The sequence below is a fragment of the Chelonia mydas genome, chromosome 17 (assembly GCF_015237465.2).
Source record: "Chelonia mydas isolate rCheMyd1 chromosome 17, rCheMyd1.pri.v2, whole genome shotgun sequence".
NCBI classification, from domain to species: domain Eukaryota; kingdom Metazoa; phylum Chordata; order Testudines; family Cheloniidae; genus Chelonia; species Chelonia mydas.
This window is the reverse complement of record NC_051257.2, coordinates 16,129,182-16,145,853: the sequence shown is the minus strand read 5'-3', so window position 1 is coordinate 16,145,853 and position 16,672 is coordinate 16,129,182. Positions and strand designations below refer to the sequence as shown.

The following is a 16,672-nucleotide window of genomic DNA, read 5'->3' as shown; positions in this document are numbered from 1 at the left end:
CTCTAACTAGCCATCCCTGTGCGAGGAGGTCTGACTCAAATGCAAAGGTGCTCATCTCCCAGGAGGTCCTGCATCTCTTCTTGCTGGAAGGACCTTTCTCTTAGAATGGCGTGAAGGCAAATGCCAAGCAGAATTTCCTGTGCTAGATCATACTAATGCTGCAGTGTAGCCAAGAGAAGGTGTCCTTGTATCTTTTGATTGCCTGTACTGCAGTCACAGGGTGACTGCTGCTTGAGTAGGCCCACCTGAGCTCATTTTAATCTAGCCCGTTCAGGTCCAGGAGCAGGGAAACCCCAGCAGCACTCGCTTCAGTGCACGCTAGCCCTGTGAGTAATTACCCAGGGTTCCAGACAGGCTCGTACAGCCCACGCTGAAGTGCCCTCTGCTCCGGGACCCAAGCTAGCTCGTTATGTCTTTCACACCCTCAGACTGGTGTATTGACATACCCTTTATGTGTAACCCAGACACTCACTCTTTATGCATCACAAGCTGCTGACTGGCTTTGTAAATGCAGGAGAGGAACATCATGTAGTCTAGTGAGCTATGCTGCTAGCATTCGAATTCTTCTGTGGTTAATTCTGGTTTTGCTTTTCATTATAAAACCTTGCTGCGGAACTGGGACCAGGAAGTAAATTTACCAAAGATCCTACCAAGCTGGAGCCCTCCAGCCCATCGGGGGAAATCTCTCCAGAACCACACAGAATGGCACTGCTAGACCTGGCAGGGACTTCTCAGGCTAATAACAGGTATGTGGCTTTCATCTCCACCTAAGCAGTTTCCTCCATAAAGACTAGAGGCTAGATTGTGACTCCCTCAGCCCACGTGCAGCCCCACTGGGGTCCACTTGAGCCGCTGGTGGAGTGAGATTCTGCTCACAATGAGTGTGAGAGTCTTGCTCCGTGGAAGCACTGATCATAGCGCGCCTCTGCCATATACTGTGTCTTTCGTTGGTTTCAAAGGCTATGCAGCAAGGGAGCTGGAAACCTTCCCATTTCAGATGCGTATGGTTTTTGGTTTTTTGTTGTCTTTTTTTTAACCTGATGCAGTCGGGTTGACGTTACTAGTAAAGCTGTAAGAGAGAACAAGTCTAATCGGCCTTCATTTGTCAGACTTTTAACGCACGAGGCTAGTGAGGGAGTCACTGTTAGTCACAGTAATGCTGAGAAATCCGGAGGGGGAATGTGTAAGACAAAAAGTGGGAAGTATGCACTCAATTAGCCCAAGCTCTTTCATGCATGTGTGTCTGTGTAAAAGAGATGTTTTGATATCACTTACAGTACACTCTCAGGGCTAGATGGGGGAGTCAAAGGAAGTGACTTTTTTGCCTGAGTGAAAACCGAGTAAGAACTTCAGGATTTGCCCCAAATGTCTGAGCCTTACAGTGTGGTGTTGTCCAGTTTTTGCTGCCTGTCTGTTTAGACTGCAAACTCCTCAGGGCAGGGACTGTATCATCTTTTGTCACTTGGGCAGTGCTGAGCACACTGTTGGCACTGGAAAGATTCTTTCCAAAGATGCAGTTGCTGCAAGTGGAAGCAATATTTTGTTTGTCATCCTGAGAGTCTGGAACATGCTCTGCAATCCTCTGTTGGCAGCCATCTGAAATCAGGAAAGACCTGAGTAAGGGGAGTGAGATGGAAGGCACTGAATGCTGTTGCTAATAATGTGGTAACTGTAAATGCTTTGTTTTAGCACAATAATGAAAACCTCAGGGCTCATTTTTCACCTTTGATGGTGCGCCCACCATAGCTGCCATTAGCAAACCACTAGAGAAATCAGATCATCCTGCTATTGTGAGCTGATACCAAAAAAAGAGATCAAAACCACTGAGTTTGAACAAAAGGGATCGGGTCACTACCGTGTGCAAACAAGGTAGGAGAAGATTTCCTTCCTGAATTATCTGAGATGCCTAAAGTAGGTCTACAAATTCACCATCAGACTGCGGTCTAACAGGTCACGCTTTATAAGAAGGATACATTCATAACTGATTGATAGGTGTTTTGACAAATGCCTAATCAAATTCATAGAGGCAAACAGGTGATGGGAACGAGATGAGGAGGACTCTGAGAATTCTTTCCCAGGTGTCTGGCCGTTGAGTCTTTCCCACATAGGATCCAACTGATTGCTGTATTTGGGGTTGGGAAGGAAGTTTCCCCCCAAGTCAGATTGGCAGAGACCCTTGGGTTTTTTTACCTTCCTCGGTAGCCTGGGGCATGGGTCACTTGCAAGTTTAAACTAGTGTAAATGGTGGATTCTCTGTGACTTGAAGTCTTTAAATCATGATCTGAGGACTTGCAGCTCAGCCAGAGGCAGGGCTCTATTATAGGAGTGGGTGGGCAAGCATCTGTGGTCTACAGTGTGCAGGAGATCAGATTAGATGATCACGGTGGTTCATTCTGTCCTTAAAGTCTGTGAGGTCAATAGGTTATAACCATCAAGCCTTCAAGTGATGCATGTATAACCACATGTAACACACATTACGCGTGCCCGTGATATTCTTATAACGCCTATTGATTATGTATTAACTCTGTCTGAACTACATGTAAATGTAGTGACATGTGAGTACAGACGGCAGGGGGGAGATGTTCTGGTGTGTGACCAGCTTCATGCTGCTGAACCCAATGTACATGGCGGTATGTGGCTGCAGCTCTGTGTGAAGAGCAGCGCTCTGGGTGCTGGTGTTACCCCAGAGAGGTGTGATTCCTTCCACAGCCCCCAGGGTGTGCCAGGGGATAGGGGCTATTCTGTGACGCTTCCCTCCTCCCACATGCTCAACCAGCTTTGCTGGGAGAAATCCTGGTCCCAGTGAAGCCCAGGGCAAAACTCGCATGGTGCTCTGGGGCTAACCCCAGGTCTGTGGGAGCTGGGCTGGTGGTCTTGGGGTTTCCAGCTGCACCGTAAACCTGGGTTTACAGCTGGTAGACCCAGGACTCAGAGCCGTGCCAACATGTTCATATTTCACCACGCCGACCTCCTGACTTGGGTCTGCAGCTTGAGCTGCAGCCGCACTGCAAAATGATATGGCTTGGATCCGAGTCTCAGTGGGACGGGGGCTCTGCTCTCTCACCAGCAAGGCTCTAGGACCGGACCTTGAGTGCTTGTTGACCCAAGTCAGACTGATTTGTGTGTGCATGGAAGGGGCGCTTGGGGTCAAACCTGAGCTTAGCATGTGGTGTAGACATACCCATTGAGGTTAATAACATTCTAGCCCTAAAGGCCTTGGGGTGTTTGGCACTCGTTGCAGCATCCTGTTTAATTTTGTGATGGATCGTGAATCCCAAAGGAAAAAGGTCTTTACAAATATCCTGAGATGACTACAACTGAGGGCAGGGACTGGCTCTGCCTGTGAATTGCTGTGTCACAAGTAACAACAGTGATGCCCTGTACAGGACACACACGGCTTGGCTAGCGGGTGCTGCTTGGTGTGCTTAGGGCATGCCGAGTTGATCCAATTTAACTGAAGGTGGGACTTTAAAATCTTATTCACTTAAACTGGTCCCAAAGGCTGTTGTGTCCACATTCTCATTTTAGTTTAAACCAGGCTTATTTAAATACAAGAGCTAGGTGGTATTATGTTTTTATTTACTCAAGTTGAATAGGAACAGATGAAAGCTTAAGATACTCTTAAAACAGAGAGAAGAGACACGGCCTTTTGCATTGTTTTAACTAAACTGTGTGATGTGACCCATTTGCTTGTATGTGTTACAGATTCATAAATAATGACTCTCTTACAGCCCCCAGCTACAGAGCCTTGGCTTTTTAGCTCTATCAGTTGCAGCTCATGCTTTAGCCCAGCAGGTCCCTGGTTCAGCCCCAGGTGCATTGGTCAAACTGACAGCCGCGGACGAGGCCGTGCTTTCCAAGAATGGATAAACTTGTTGCTTTGGCAAGGGCCTAACGGGGAAATAAGTAAACATGTGGAACACGTGGCCAAAAGGGCTGCTGTTGAATCTATTCCTCTTTGTCCAGCGCTTGCTGTCACATGCTGAGCAGTGAACCTATCACAGAGTAATTTAGCACAGGGAACGTACTGACCCAAAATTCTTAACACCTGACAGTCACGTTCTCCGTATTCTCTGGCGCCCAAGACAAGGAAGAGATTTGTGTGATATTGACTTCACGGCAATAAGCGCTGGGAAGCGGACAGAACTTAGAGTGGAATTTGGCTCGTGCTCTGTATGGTGCCATTTCGCATATGTTTGTGGGATGGGAACTCTCCTAAGTCTCTTGCTTGGCTGAGACTCATGCAAGAGTCTCTGGAGCGAGAGGGAGTCTTCAAAACCTGTGAAAATGGTCAGGTCCTTGCTTTCGTTCAAGTGCTCGAGCTTGCAAAGGAGTCCTCTTCTTTGACTGGTGCCCTAGGTTTAAGGAATGTGCAAAGGGTTGCCTCTTACAAGCAGAATCCAACATCGCGATGTCACAGTGTTTTGGCAAGGGTTCGTCAAGGTATATAGGCACATGCTGAACTTTAAGCATGGGAGCACTCATTTTCCTCTTCAGCAAAACACTTAAACATATGCTTAAGAAGCGTTTTGCTGAATCAGGTCTCAGATGAACAATTGTAACTGGGGAGTCTGTAATTTCAAGTGTGGTATTGGATTGCACAAAGTATGTATCCTGCTAAAGGAAGTAATACGCTGTATGAATTGATTATACTGGTAATAAGTTGTTGAAATTCAGAATTGATATATAAATATGGGGCTCACTCATTAAAGTCAATTAAAGGGTTTTATTAACTTCAATGGGCATTGGATTGGGCCTTTCCTTATATTGGTATACTATTATATAGGTATATTGTATAGGTAGATATATTGCATAGATGGAGGAGCTCTATTGTCTACTTGACTGTGCATAATCTTTGCTAAATGAGAGCATAATGGGTAGTACAAATTAGGACCTGATCCTGCACCGCTGATGTTAATCAGAGTTTTTCTGTTCTGTCTAGATGGATACTTATGCAGCCCTCATGATCATAGTACCTGAAGTTGTTACTGTGTTCATTTTCGCAACACCCCAAGGAGGCAGGATAGTGCTGCTTTCCCCATTTTACAGATGGGGAACTGAGACACCGAGGCACTAAGTGATTTGACGGAGGTCACATAGGAAGTCTGTTACAGAGCAGGAATTGAACCCAGGTCTCTGGAGACCCAAGCAAGTGCCTTAACTACAAAGCTATACTTCAGTTAGCCAACCAGTCATTGACTTCTATGGGTATGTGATCAGGCTTCAGGTGTTTAGGCTGGATCTTCAAAGCTGCTGAGCACCCACTGCTCCTGTTGACTTAAAAAGGGGCTTTAAATGCTCAGCACCCCTGAAAATCATCCTTTGTATGTCAATAGCTGAAAACATATCACTTCCTCTTGTTTGATTTTTCTCTTCAGTTAGTACACTTTATTCTCTCCCCCAACCCCCCAAATATAAAAATACAGTTAAATTGACCTGAAGACAAACAGGCAGGCAGAATAGTGACAAGATGATTGGGATGTGAAGCTAATTAGCTAATCTGCCCCTAAGAAATTTTGCTTAGACTACTCAGTGGTAGATTTTTTTTATCAGATTGTGCAACAGTATCCGAGTCAGTAAAAGGTCTGGAATTTGCATTCTCAACGTGCAAGTGAATCTGGGGGCTTCTTGTCCATGTTGAACACCTGCTAATATTGAATTGTCTTCACCTTCATCCCTACTGTGCTCTGACTGTTTCTAGTAGTGAGTCAGGATTGCACATTCTGGTAAAATAGCTTTAGAAAATCTTAAAGAAAAATAATGTTTTTTTTTCTGGAGCAGAGTTGGGCAGTGGTTCTAAGTGGAATTTAATGATTGTGAGGGATACCAACCAGAGCAGGGTTTCGAGTTTTTAGTTTGTTTTCATTGCAGCATAATCATTCGGCTATTTGTACTGAACCTTATTCTGATCTGACTTCCTTGGTTTTACCCGAATATAAATCCCAGATTTACTGAACCAGATTCAGCACTCAGTTATACTAGTGAAACACTACCACAAATTCAGTGAAGTCAGGGGGTCACTCTGGATTTACAGGGATCTCACTGACTAGCCCATTGAGTTCAACTGGGCTACTGTTGACTTACACTGGTCTCAGTGAGAACATAATCCGGCCATGTATGTTGAATTCACAGGCTATGTGAATTATAGCCCACTTGGGTTAATTCAGCATGTTGTATAGGAAATCCTAAATTACAGTGGAGATAAAAAACTTGCCTTGATCATACAGACCCTCCTCTCCCCTCCCCTCACCCCTGTATTGGTAATGTATATTTCTAAATAAAATATACATTTATTTTATTTTATTTTTTTTTAAGAAAAAGTCCATATTCGTGTGTAGAGTATGTACAGAGACTGGTGCTCCCCTGTTAGGAACATAGACTATCATCCAGCTAGTCCAATACCATGTCTCTGACATTTGGTAACCCCAGATGCTTTAGAGGAAGGTGCAAAAAACCCTGCACTGGACAATGATGGGATAATCTGCCCCAGGGAAGGTTTCCTCCGAAGAGCCATTAGTTACAGGTTGCCTAATGCTCTGAAGCACGGGGGTTTACATCCCTTCCAAAAACTCTTGTTTGCTTTTTCTAATATTTGGCATGTATTCTAGTAGCTGTGGATAGCCTTGATCTCCATATAAATCCTTACATCCTTAGAAAGGGATTTTAACAGCATTCCTGGCTGGCTTAACTCTGTTCCCCTGGAAGTCAATGGTACAACTCCCATTGTCTTTGGTGGGTGCAGATTCAGCCAAACAATGAGTTTTTGGCAGAAGACAGCACTCTCTTCCATCAGCTTAAAGCGTCTTCACCAGAAGCGCTAACGGGGACAGCTGCGCTGATGCGAGTTTGCAGTGTAGACCTGAGGTTTGTTGTTAAAACTCAGTGAGATTCTCCTCTTTCTTTACACAGACGTTACTCCATTGATGTCTGTGGTTTTACCCCTGGTTTGCACTGATGTGACTGAGTGGGGACTCAGAACCCAGTGGGCTTGGTTGCTAAAAATCCCAAAACAACCCATGATTTAGCCTCCAGTAGGTCACTGGCTAGAAGATTTATCTCATTTGTGGCAATGCTTGAAATGTTTGCAGGGTTTCAGAAGTGCAGGAGATACCTGAATGCTCCCAGAAGTTCATATAATAGCACTGTTAAATGGGGGAAACTGAGCTTGATTTGAGACCCATCTGTCTTAAGAACGTTTTCAAACATTTCCTTTGCAGTAGCAACACCAATGTAATTACCCCAGTGCAAACCTCTACTGCAGAAACCCCACGCTGCTGTAAAGCAAGGTTTACGCTGGTAAGTTAAAAGTGGCATTGCCCATCCAAAGCTCATGCCGGAGAAACCTCCTGTGCCATCCTGCGGTATCTCTCTTACTTCCTTATGAAAATGTGTTATCATGATCTGATTTGCTGACGAGTTGTATAAGCCTTAAAGAAAGGAATTTGCCATGGTTTACTGACCCCAGAAACCCTGAGAGCTGTCATGAGTTCTTTCAACTGGAGCCCTGGAGTGGTCTGCTGCTAGGATCGTCAGTGTGGGATCTTTATTTTTTCCTTATGCAGAGGAAGTATTGAAGTCAGAGCTAGTTTTTTTTCCTCCTCAGTCCCTTGAAAATGCGCCTTTAGTCTATTTACTGCACTGTACATAAGCATGTATTTTTTAAGCGATCCATTGATAGTTCCTTTACCGTGTCTCATGTCCGCTTCTCCTTGTCAGGTCTGAGAAGAGTAGTGTTTCTGAAGACTGTGAACCAGGTGAGCAAGAAATAATGGCTGCTTTCTACTGAGAAAGTGTAATGGTGAGGGACATAAAAAAGGCTAGGTACCGTCTAATAAATATCAGATTTCCCCGGGAAGCAGATAAACTCTCCAGTTCTTCGGCTGAGATGATGACATGCCATGTGAAATGTATTTGCTGAGTGCACACTCTCCCAGCAATGTGCTGCAGTTATGGCTATTGTAATGAAACATTTCTATACAAATGACAAAAGTGTAGCAAACATTGCTGCTTATCACCGCTCCCCGTAGTGTACTATGCTTTCCATTGTGTGGGGCTTGGAATCTCTGTATGCTTCTGTTGAATAGCTTATAGGAAGAGATATGTCATGGGGAGGACAATGCCTTCTATATTGTATATTTTGATGGGTAATAAAGCATTCTGTGACTATCTGTATGAGGGATATTGTGTGTGTGTTGTGTTGTGTTGTGTTGTGTTTACACACAACACACACACACACGCTCCTTCTTTAAAATGAGCCCATCTGAGTGGGAATGCATCATTATTTAAAAACAAATACAAAAGATAATAACAAGAATACCTACCCAGGAGAGCAAGCTGAATAATGGCGGGGGGAAAGCCTGAGAAAATAGACCAGACTCATTCTGGGCCCTGACGGCCTACAGACTGTCGCTCTGTCATACTAGTGGCAAGAGTGAATTACAGTCAAGGATCCTTTCTAGAGAACTTCCTTTAGACACATCTCTGAAACCTTTTTGACATGAATTGATTGTCACAATATCCCTCGGAGGCAAATAAGTGAGTAAGTATTTTTCCCATTTCACAGACAGGGATGCAGAGATACTTGTCCTATGGCCTCTTGGGCAGGCCTTGATTCAAGAGAACACTTTGACGTTAATGAGACTTAAACACATGCTTAAATGTGCTGCTGAATCGGAACCGTATTTACTGAGGCCTTCTCTACCGGAAGAAGTTGCCCTAGTTTGTTTCTGGTAGAATTTTAAACCAGAATATTTAAACTGGTACAACAGGCTGTGAGCACTCTCTTATTGTGGTTTTAAACCAGGCTTACTTTAGTTTGGTTTAAATCGATTAGGAATCGGTTTAAGATGAAGTGAAATAAGTCATTCTTAAACTGCATCCGCATAGGGGTGTGATCATTTAACTAAATCAGTGTAGAAAGTGATTTAAATTAAACCGGTGCAGTTCTCTCATATAGACAAAGCCTTATCCTTTCTCTGCCTCAGTTTTCCTGTCTGTACAGTGGAGTTGTGATGGTAACCTACATGTGCAATGTGCTTTGAGACCTATGGGTGAAGTGCTGAGCGTTGTTATGAGGAACAGGTCACTGTATAGAATCGAACATGCTGGCAGTGAGGATTTTTCCTTCCCGGGCATGGATAATTAGTGGCCAGTTGTTGTCTTTCATGCATCCGATTAATTTTTTTCCTGCTAGGTACCTCAGCAGAACTGAGTGGGATCAGACCTATCAAAATAGAGCCAGATGAGCTGGACATCATTCAAATAACCGTTCCAGGTAAAATATAAAACTTTGGAATTGCTCAGAAATATCTAGGCAAAGAACGTTGGCCTCCGATTGCACTGCGTGAAGATTTTGCTTTTGGAAAGGCAGGTTGCAGGAAATTGGGATCTCATCTCACTTTCTCTTAGGATGAATTTTGCCCCCCAGTCCCTTTCTCTTTTGAAAGTAAAGTTCCAGTTGTACATCAGAAGTTAGCTGATTTCTTTGGAAGGCCTTTGGGATAACACATGGCTTTGTTTTTTCAAGGGCTTGGTCTGTGTCAGTTCATTTTATGCCTTTCACCGTCTCCCTGTCCCTGTCCCATCTCTGGCCAGGCAGGCTGGGAGCAGACTCTTCTGGAGCAGATGCTAACACTGCTCTTTCAGTGATGAGCAAGAAGCACGGAGGTAGTAGGTGACCATTGCCTTCCTCTATCCCTGTGCTCTCCACCCGAGCCCCAGTGAGTATCCCTGTCCCTGTTTACAGAGGTGGGAACTGAGAGACAGAAAGTTAATTTGTCCCAGGTCACATGTCAAATCCATGGCAGGACTGAGAGTAGAATCCAGATTTTCTGACTCCCAGCCCAGTGCAAAGAAAGCCATAGACATTCTTGCTTTTAGAAGGAGCAAATTGGAAACAGTGGTTGCAGCCTGTTGGGGAGGAATATGGAGTGGGTCTGGAAGGGATTTTAAAGTGACTTCACTTTAAGTTGTATCTTTTGATTTATTCTGGAGATGAACACCTATGGGGTGGATGCACCCGTGTGGGAAAATGCTGTGTTAGGCGGATCCCTTTAAATTGTGGCCTCCGCGTTTCTATAGCACTGTGCGTTGGCTCCCAAGGGTGTAATTGAGCCTATTGAAAGCTGGTGTTCTATCGTCACTTCTGTCTCTCATTAGCTGATATGCCCTGTAGGACCACTGGTGACGTCTCTGCAGCTTGCATCTGGCTAGGGCTTATCATTATACAAGTGGATAAATAGTAGCTCCAAGCAACCAGTTCTAAGGCTACCAAGCTGCCAGTGAGCAATCAGTGGTGCACATATGCTAGATAGTCTTGTTTCTCTCTCTCTCTCACACTCTCTCTCTCTCACACACACACACACACACACACACACACACACACACACACACACACACACACACACACACACACACACACCTCTCTCTCTAAAAGTAGCAGGGGCTAGAATTGTTCTCACTCACACTGGTAGGGTGGACCACACATTTGCTGCCCCCTGTCGTGGCATGACCCACCCTAAGAAGGTGTCCTGCTGGAGGGAAGAGCAATGACGTCAGCTCTCCAGGGATTGCCTAGAGTGGATTCCCCAGGTAGAACCAGTGAGACTTGGTCCTCTGGAACTTAGCAGGGCTGACAGCAGGCCGAGGTCAATGAGGGCCCATCAGCCTAAAAAAAGGCTGGCAGCTTTTACAAGGGGCCAGTTCTGGAGGAAGCCCAGGACAGGGAACGCTCACTCTCCTTGCCCTAACCCAAGTAACCTGGCCTGATCAGGCCTCTCACCTTGGTAGGATTTGCTTTGGCTCTCTGTGAAGATATAGTTATGGTCTTTAATGCCCAAGTGGCTGTTTTGAGTTCAGATGTAGCTTCTTTTCTGTTCATGCCAGAAGGGGACTAGATGGAGAGCTGATCTGGCCAGAGGGCTAGGCCACAGAAGTGCCAGAACATTGTGGTGCTAGACGGGAAGAAACCCTAAAAAGCTGTGTCCTGACACAAGGGGGCAATCTGGTATGCTGATAGAATTCCAGATTAACCCTTTGTCTTTAAGGGGTTACCATGGATTTATAGCTGTGGAACTGAGAGCAGAACGTGGTCCCCCATCTTTTCTTTAGCCCTGGTGTTTGGCTATCGCAGCCCGTTGAGTGTTGTTGGTTTGGGGAACGTGTGCAGGAGTGAATTAGGTTGATCAGTTGGATCAGGGGAAGGGACAGGTAGACCATGCAAGCTGGGTCAGGTGGCATCCAGCGCAATAAGCATGTGGTTTTGGAGTAGACCGCGGAGAAGGGGCTGAAAGGATACATGTAGGATTGGACCCAGAGTGCATTCATGAGCCACGGACCTTTGGGGAGATGATCGCCCTGAAAAGCTGCTGGGCTAACAGTCCGTGTTGGGATCCTCTACAGCAAAGTAGGTAAATAGTTTCTGAAGGCAAGACCACAAAAATCACCTAATTTGTTTCCTGTCTGTTGTATAAGGTTGGCAGATCTCAAACCTCAAGTGTTTATATTCCTGACCAGGGCACCGGTTCAGGAAAGCATCCCTGTTCAGGAAGGGTGGCTAAGCACATGCTTGAATCCCACTGAAATCACTGGGACCTAAGCACTTACCCAAGGTCCAGATCCTAGGCACCCAACGCTGATTAATTTCAGTGGAAGATAGGCACCTTTAAGTACCTCTGAGTATCGGGGCCCAAGTCCTTTCTTGCATTGGGTCCTAGAGTTGTTGAGGAGCCAGTGGTCGCAGGCCATAATGGGGACAGCAGCGTTGAAAACAATAGGTTCTGGAGAGTAAAGAGGAGAGATTAGGAGCTTCCCTCAGGAAGACCATTCCTTGGGCTGGTATTTATAGGGTTGTTACCTTAGCTCGGTAGTGCACCAAATGGTAGGAACATCTTAAGGGGCGATTAGTAAGGTGCATTTCCAATGTGTTTTACAAGCATTAACTACAGAGTAACCTTGATGGAATTAGAGCAAGAGCGTGACTTTGAGTGTGTCCCACTGGGAGGTGACGCTCTTGGGTAGAAATAGTGCCCACGCCAGCTGCAGTTCAGATGGTTCTGAATTAGAGCCACTTGTGTTAGTCTGATGCAACTCCATTGAAGTCAGGGGTGTCCCTCTCGATTTTACACCATTTTGATGAGAGCGGACTTGATCCCATAGTTTAATATAGAGGAAGGAAAAAGGATCCAGGTATATTGCTAGATCGAACATTTTCATTTTCGGCTCGCCATGTAACAGGAGAGAAGAAGGCTAATGGCTGGCGTTAATAGGTGTATTTTATACAAGTTTAAGGAAGCTGAGTTATCATAGTTTTTGAGCCCTGATTAGATGACACTTGGAGTTCAGAGTCCACATAAGGCAATGGAAGGCCAGTATAGTTAAATTAGAGGGAGTACAGCTTAGGGCAAGGAAGATTAATAAAATGGAGGTGCTCACATATGAGGAGACCTTGATGAAATTTGGATTATTTATCCTTAGAGAAGGTGATTAAGTAGTGACGTGATTGAAGTATTTAAAGTAGCTAAAGGTTTATTTTAAAATTAAATTTTGAGATCTCTTTGAGGGCATTGGAGAGGCCAGCATTAGAGGAGATAGGTTTAAATTAAGAGGGCATATATCTAAGAAAAATTTAAGGAGGCATTCTTTTATGGAGTGAGGCAGCGAGTGGGTGGAATGGTCTTCCTGAGGAGCGGGCGATGGAGTCAAGCAGCATTAATTTTTTTAAGCCAAAATTGGATGTCTAGATATTAAGTCATCATGAAGCCATTTTTTGGCCTTCAACCTTTGTGAAGCTTATAAGGAAACTTTTGCAGATGATGCTATCTTCACCAATTTGGGAAGGTGGAGTGGGTTTTATAGATGTGTTTCTGATGTCCTCTTACAAGTGTTAAAGTGTATAGGAGAAAGGTAGCAGAGTTGCCATCAAAACATTCCAGACACAGTGGCCCAGATCCTCAAAGATATATTTAGGTGCTTAACTCCCATTTCAATGGGAATTAGATGCCTAAATACTTTTGAGGATGTGGACCAGTGTGAGTAGTCCTGCTTCTGGTCCTATGTGCCCTTGTGACTGTGTAAGTGCATCCTTTATCAAAGCAACATGCAGAGGCTCATATTGGGTAGGTTAGTTTTTCATGAATTCTTGTGGATGGACCATAAGGCTCTGAAGTCTGCTTCCAGGGATAGTGGCTGGGCCGTCAGAACTGTCTTTGGTGCTTTGTTCACAGACCGATCCCCCGGTTCCGATGAAATGCACGACCCAGTGACCAGCCGCATGACTTCAGACGATTCCAACTACATGCTAGAAACAGTAACAGGTAATTAAAAAAAAAAAAATAAATCCAATAAAAATAATGGAATTAGAAAGCTCAGAAATTCTACAAACATCAGAAAGAAATGGAGTAGAAATTTCCCGCCAAGATTTTCAATAATAGGAGCCTGAAGTTAGGGTCCTAATTCCACAATTTTACTCACCAGTAAGTGATCTAACCTTTCAAAATTGCCAAGCACCCAGCAGCTCCTATTGACCAGTAAGAACTGCTGGGTGGTCAGCACTACCGAAATTGGGTCACTCATTCGGGAGCACAAATATGGAAATGGGAGCCTAAGAGGCTCCTGTCACTTAAAGTCTTGGCCTAAACATGTAGCCTTGTTGCCCTGAAGCTGCCTTAACTGTGTCCAATAGAAAACATGTTTGAGAATCCAGAGGCGAAGTGTGTGTTAAATATTTGTTTGTTTTTTCCCCACGGCACATTTAAATATTGTCAGTTATTATTTGCATTACAATAATGCCAAGACTGGGATCCCATTGTGCCTGGGTGCTGCACATAGTAAGGGACAGTTCCTGCCCCGTGGACTCATCTAAAAATAGATGTAAACTCTTTGGGGCAGGGAGTATGTTTTTTGTAGTGTTTGTACAGCGCCTAGCACTATGGGGTTCCTAGGTGCTGCAATAATACCAATAATAAATAACCGTAATAACGAAATAGGCCACAGGTGGATGGGAATCAGAGGGACAGGGGGAAGTGACTTTGTTCAAGGACATTCCACAGGGGCGAAATGAATGTAAGATACCATCGTAATGAGCACCGTGTGAAAGGCAAAATAAGATGGGGAAGCAGTCGAATAAAAAGCACCGTCAGCAAGGACCTTTCCTTTAGAGTTAATGTTTGTAACAAGAAAGCAGAGTCGTTTAATGCAATCGAGGGAGACTAACGAGAAAAGGTTTTTGCCCGGATTCAACCTAGTCCTCTTCTGACCTTCCCCAAAGGCAGCTCCCCACCTTCCTACAGCCTAAGTAGCCCCCCTTATAGCCTTTGCTCTGGGGACCTGTGAAAGGGGATGTGAATCTGAGCCGAGGTAAACCCCTTGCTCGCTGGGGACCAGACAGTGCCCTTACAGACTGTCAGAAAGATGGATCAGAAGGCGTGTCCTGTGTCACTCAGCTTTGTGCTCTGTTGACTGAAGCGGGGGTGTGGGGGCAGTCCCCAAACTTCTCTGCTTAGTGCTGTTCTGTTATCTGGGAAATGCTGGCTATACACTGGACTGTTTTTCCCCAGCATAGGAGGAATATATTCCTTTTACAGCCAGATGCTCTAGCTAGCTATCTTCATCCCTCATTCTAGCCTCAAGCAAATTCTCATGCCTGCTCCTTGAGGTGTCTTGGGGAACATTGACTGATTTATGCAAGAGAAACTGCTAAACCTTTGCTTTCCTTCCAGTTTCAGATAAAGAGCCCAGCCAGGACTTAAGACACGAAGAAAAGCCGATGGAAGGTAAGAGTGAATTTGTAATAAAAGCAGGCCAGCTTATCCTCTGATAATCTCAGGTTTGTTTAAAGCCTGATTAAAACAGCTCTCTTTTATTTTATTATTTATTATTGATTTGTATTATCAAAGGGCCCAGTCATGGACCGGGACCCTATTTTGCTAGGGCTGAACGAACAAACAGAACAAAAAGACAGTCCCTTCCCCAGTGAGCTCCCAATCGGAGTATAAAACAAGAGAAAACAGATAGCTGTAGACAGACTGCATTGGGTGGACCTTCTAAATTCTTGGCAAGGTAATTAGCTTCCCAACTACCTTGTTCAGAAGTACATCTCTGTATTTCAATGACCAGATCGTCAGATCTGGCCTGATTGATAGTATATCAACGTCACTCCATTGACATTAGTGAAATCACTCCAGTTTGTGCCCGCTGAGAATCGATCCCAGCAAATCTACTTGCCACAACAGTGGTGTCAGTTGCAGGTTTGGGGGTTATTTTTTAAGTATAAATTGCAGTGATGCCCTGTCTGATTCAATCATTTACTACTGTAGTCTGTCGCCAGTCATGTCACTAAGAGCTTGGTTGTGTGCTCACTGAGGTTAGTAGCAAAGCTCCCGTTGACTTAAATGATGCAGGAGCAAGCCCTGAATTAGCAGAGGCTGTACAGCTCCCCAGAGTGAGAAATATTGGCCATCCCAATCAGCTGTTCATCTGGCCACAGAGTAGCGTGGAGGTTCGTAGTGAAGGCGGGAAATGCCTTCCTGACTGCCGCTGGACCAGAGACTTACTGAACAACAAAAACGGAAACAACTCTTCAGGGTTTGGAGCACAACTTCTCGGTGTTTCAGTGTTGTGTCGTAGGCCTGCTTATCTCTAAGTGGTCCAAGAGTGAAGCATGAGTCCTGTGCTGTGTTGGCAGGAAGGGAGAGAGGTTGAAAATGGAGAGGTTACAATGTGAGAATGTTGTGAACTTTGATTCAGGTCACATGGGCCTTGTATCGAAGGTCACCCCTTTATATTTTTCTGAAAAAATGTTAATTCTTGAGGACTTGAGCACACACCTATCTTAGATAATTATCCATACAGTTTATTCTAGTCTATATAAGAACATTATTGATCAGAGAGACAGCATGGTCTAGTAGGTACAGCACCGATGTGTGAGTCAGGAGACCTGTGCTCTCATCCCGGATCTGCCCTGACGTACTGTGTAACCTTGGGCAAACCACTTCCCCTCCCTCCCTCTGCTTCGCCTCCCACCCTTTGTCTGTTTTCTCTGTTTAGATTGTAAACATGCTGGGACAGAGACTGTCTGCTCTGTGTATGTACAGCACCTGGCACACGGGTGCCCTGATCTCAGTTGGGACCTGTAATACAAATTAGAATAATAAATATAGGTTCACTGCATCTTTTTGAGTGGGTTTATTTTGATCCCATGGTTCCTTTCTACTCTCCAAAACTGACGTTTTCCTGCAGAAGAACAGCCACGCTGGGTCAGACCAGTGGTCCATGTAGCCTGGTAGCCTATTGTTTGACAGTGGCCTGTGACAGATGCTTCAGAGGGAATGAACAGAATAGGACAATTTCAAGTGATCCATCCCTTGTTGTCCAGTCACTGCTTCTGGAAGTTGAAGGTTTAGGGGCCCCTGGAGCATGGGGTTGCATCCCTGACCATCTTGGCTAATAGCCACTGTTGGATCTATCCTCCATGAGCTTATCTAATTCTTTTTTTAACCCAGTGATGCTTTTCATCCTATGGGAATGAGTGCCATAGGTTGACTGTGTGGACTATATGACTAAAAATTAAAGGACAGAGCCCATCTTTTGACCTCTCTTAAATAGTTAAATTGTTGGTGACTTTTATCTGAATTTTTAATTTTAACGTTTTTATTTTTAACCTGTTACTGTGTGG

At 44.8% G+C, this 16,672-nt stretch overlaps 1 protein-coding gene across 6 annotated transcripts in view; it reads left to right on the top strand.

Moving 5' to 3' along the window:
• The window catches only part of GTF2IRD1 (GTF2I repeat domain containing 1), a 176,274-nt gene that overhangs the window by 116,222 nt on the left and 43,380 nt on the right, over positions 1-16,672 (top strand). For all 6 annotated transcript variants that reach the window (XM_037880434.2, XM_037880435.2, XM_043531145.1 and 3 more), the window contains 5 exons: positions 626-746; positions 7,717-7,754; positions 9,194-9,274; positions 13,224-13,313; positions 14,718-14,771. In XM_037880434.2, coding sequence (XP_037736362.1) covers positions 626-746; positions 7,717-7,754; positions 9,194-9,274; positions 13,224-13,313; positions 14,718-14,771 — 384 coding nt within the window. The remainder of the gene's footprint in view (positions 1-625; positions 747-7,716; positions 7,755-9,193; positions 9,275-13,223; positions 13,314-14,717; positions 14,772-16,672) is intronic.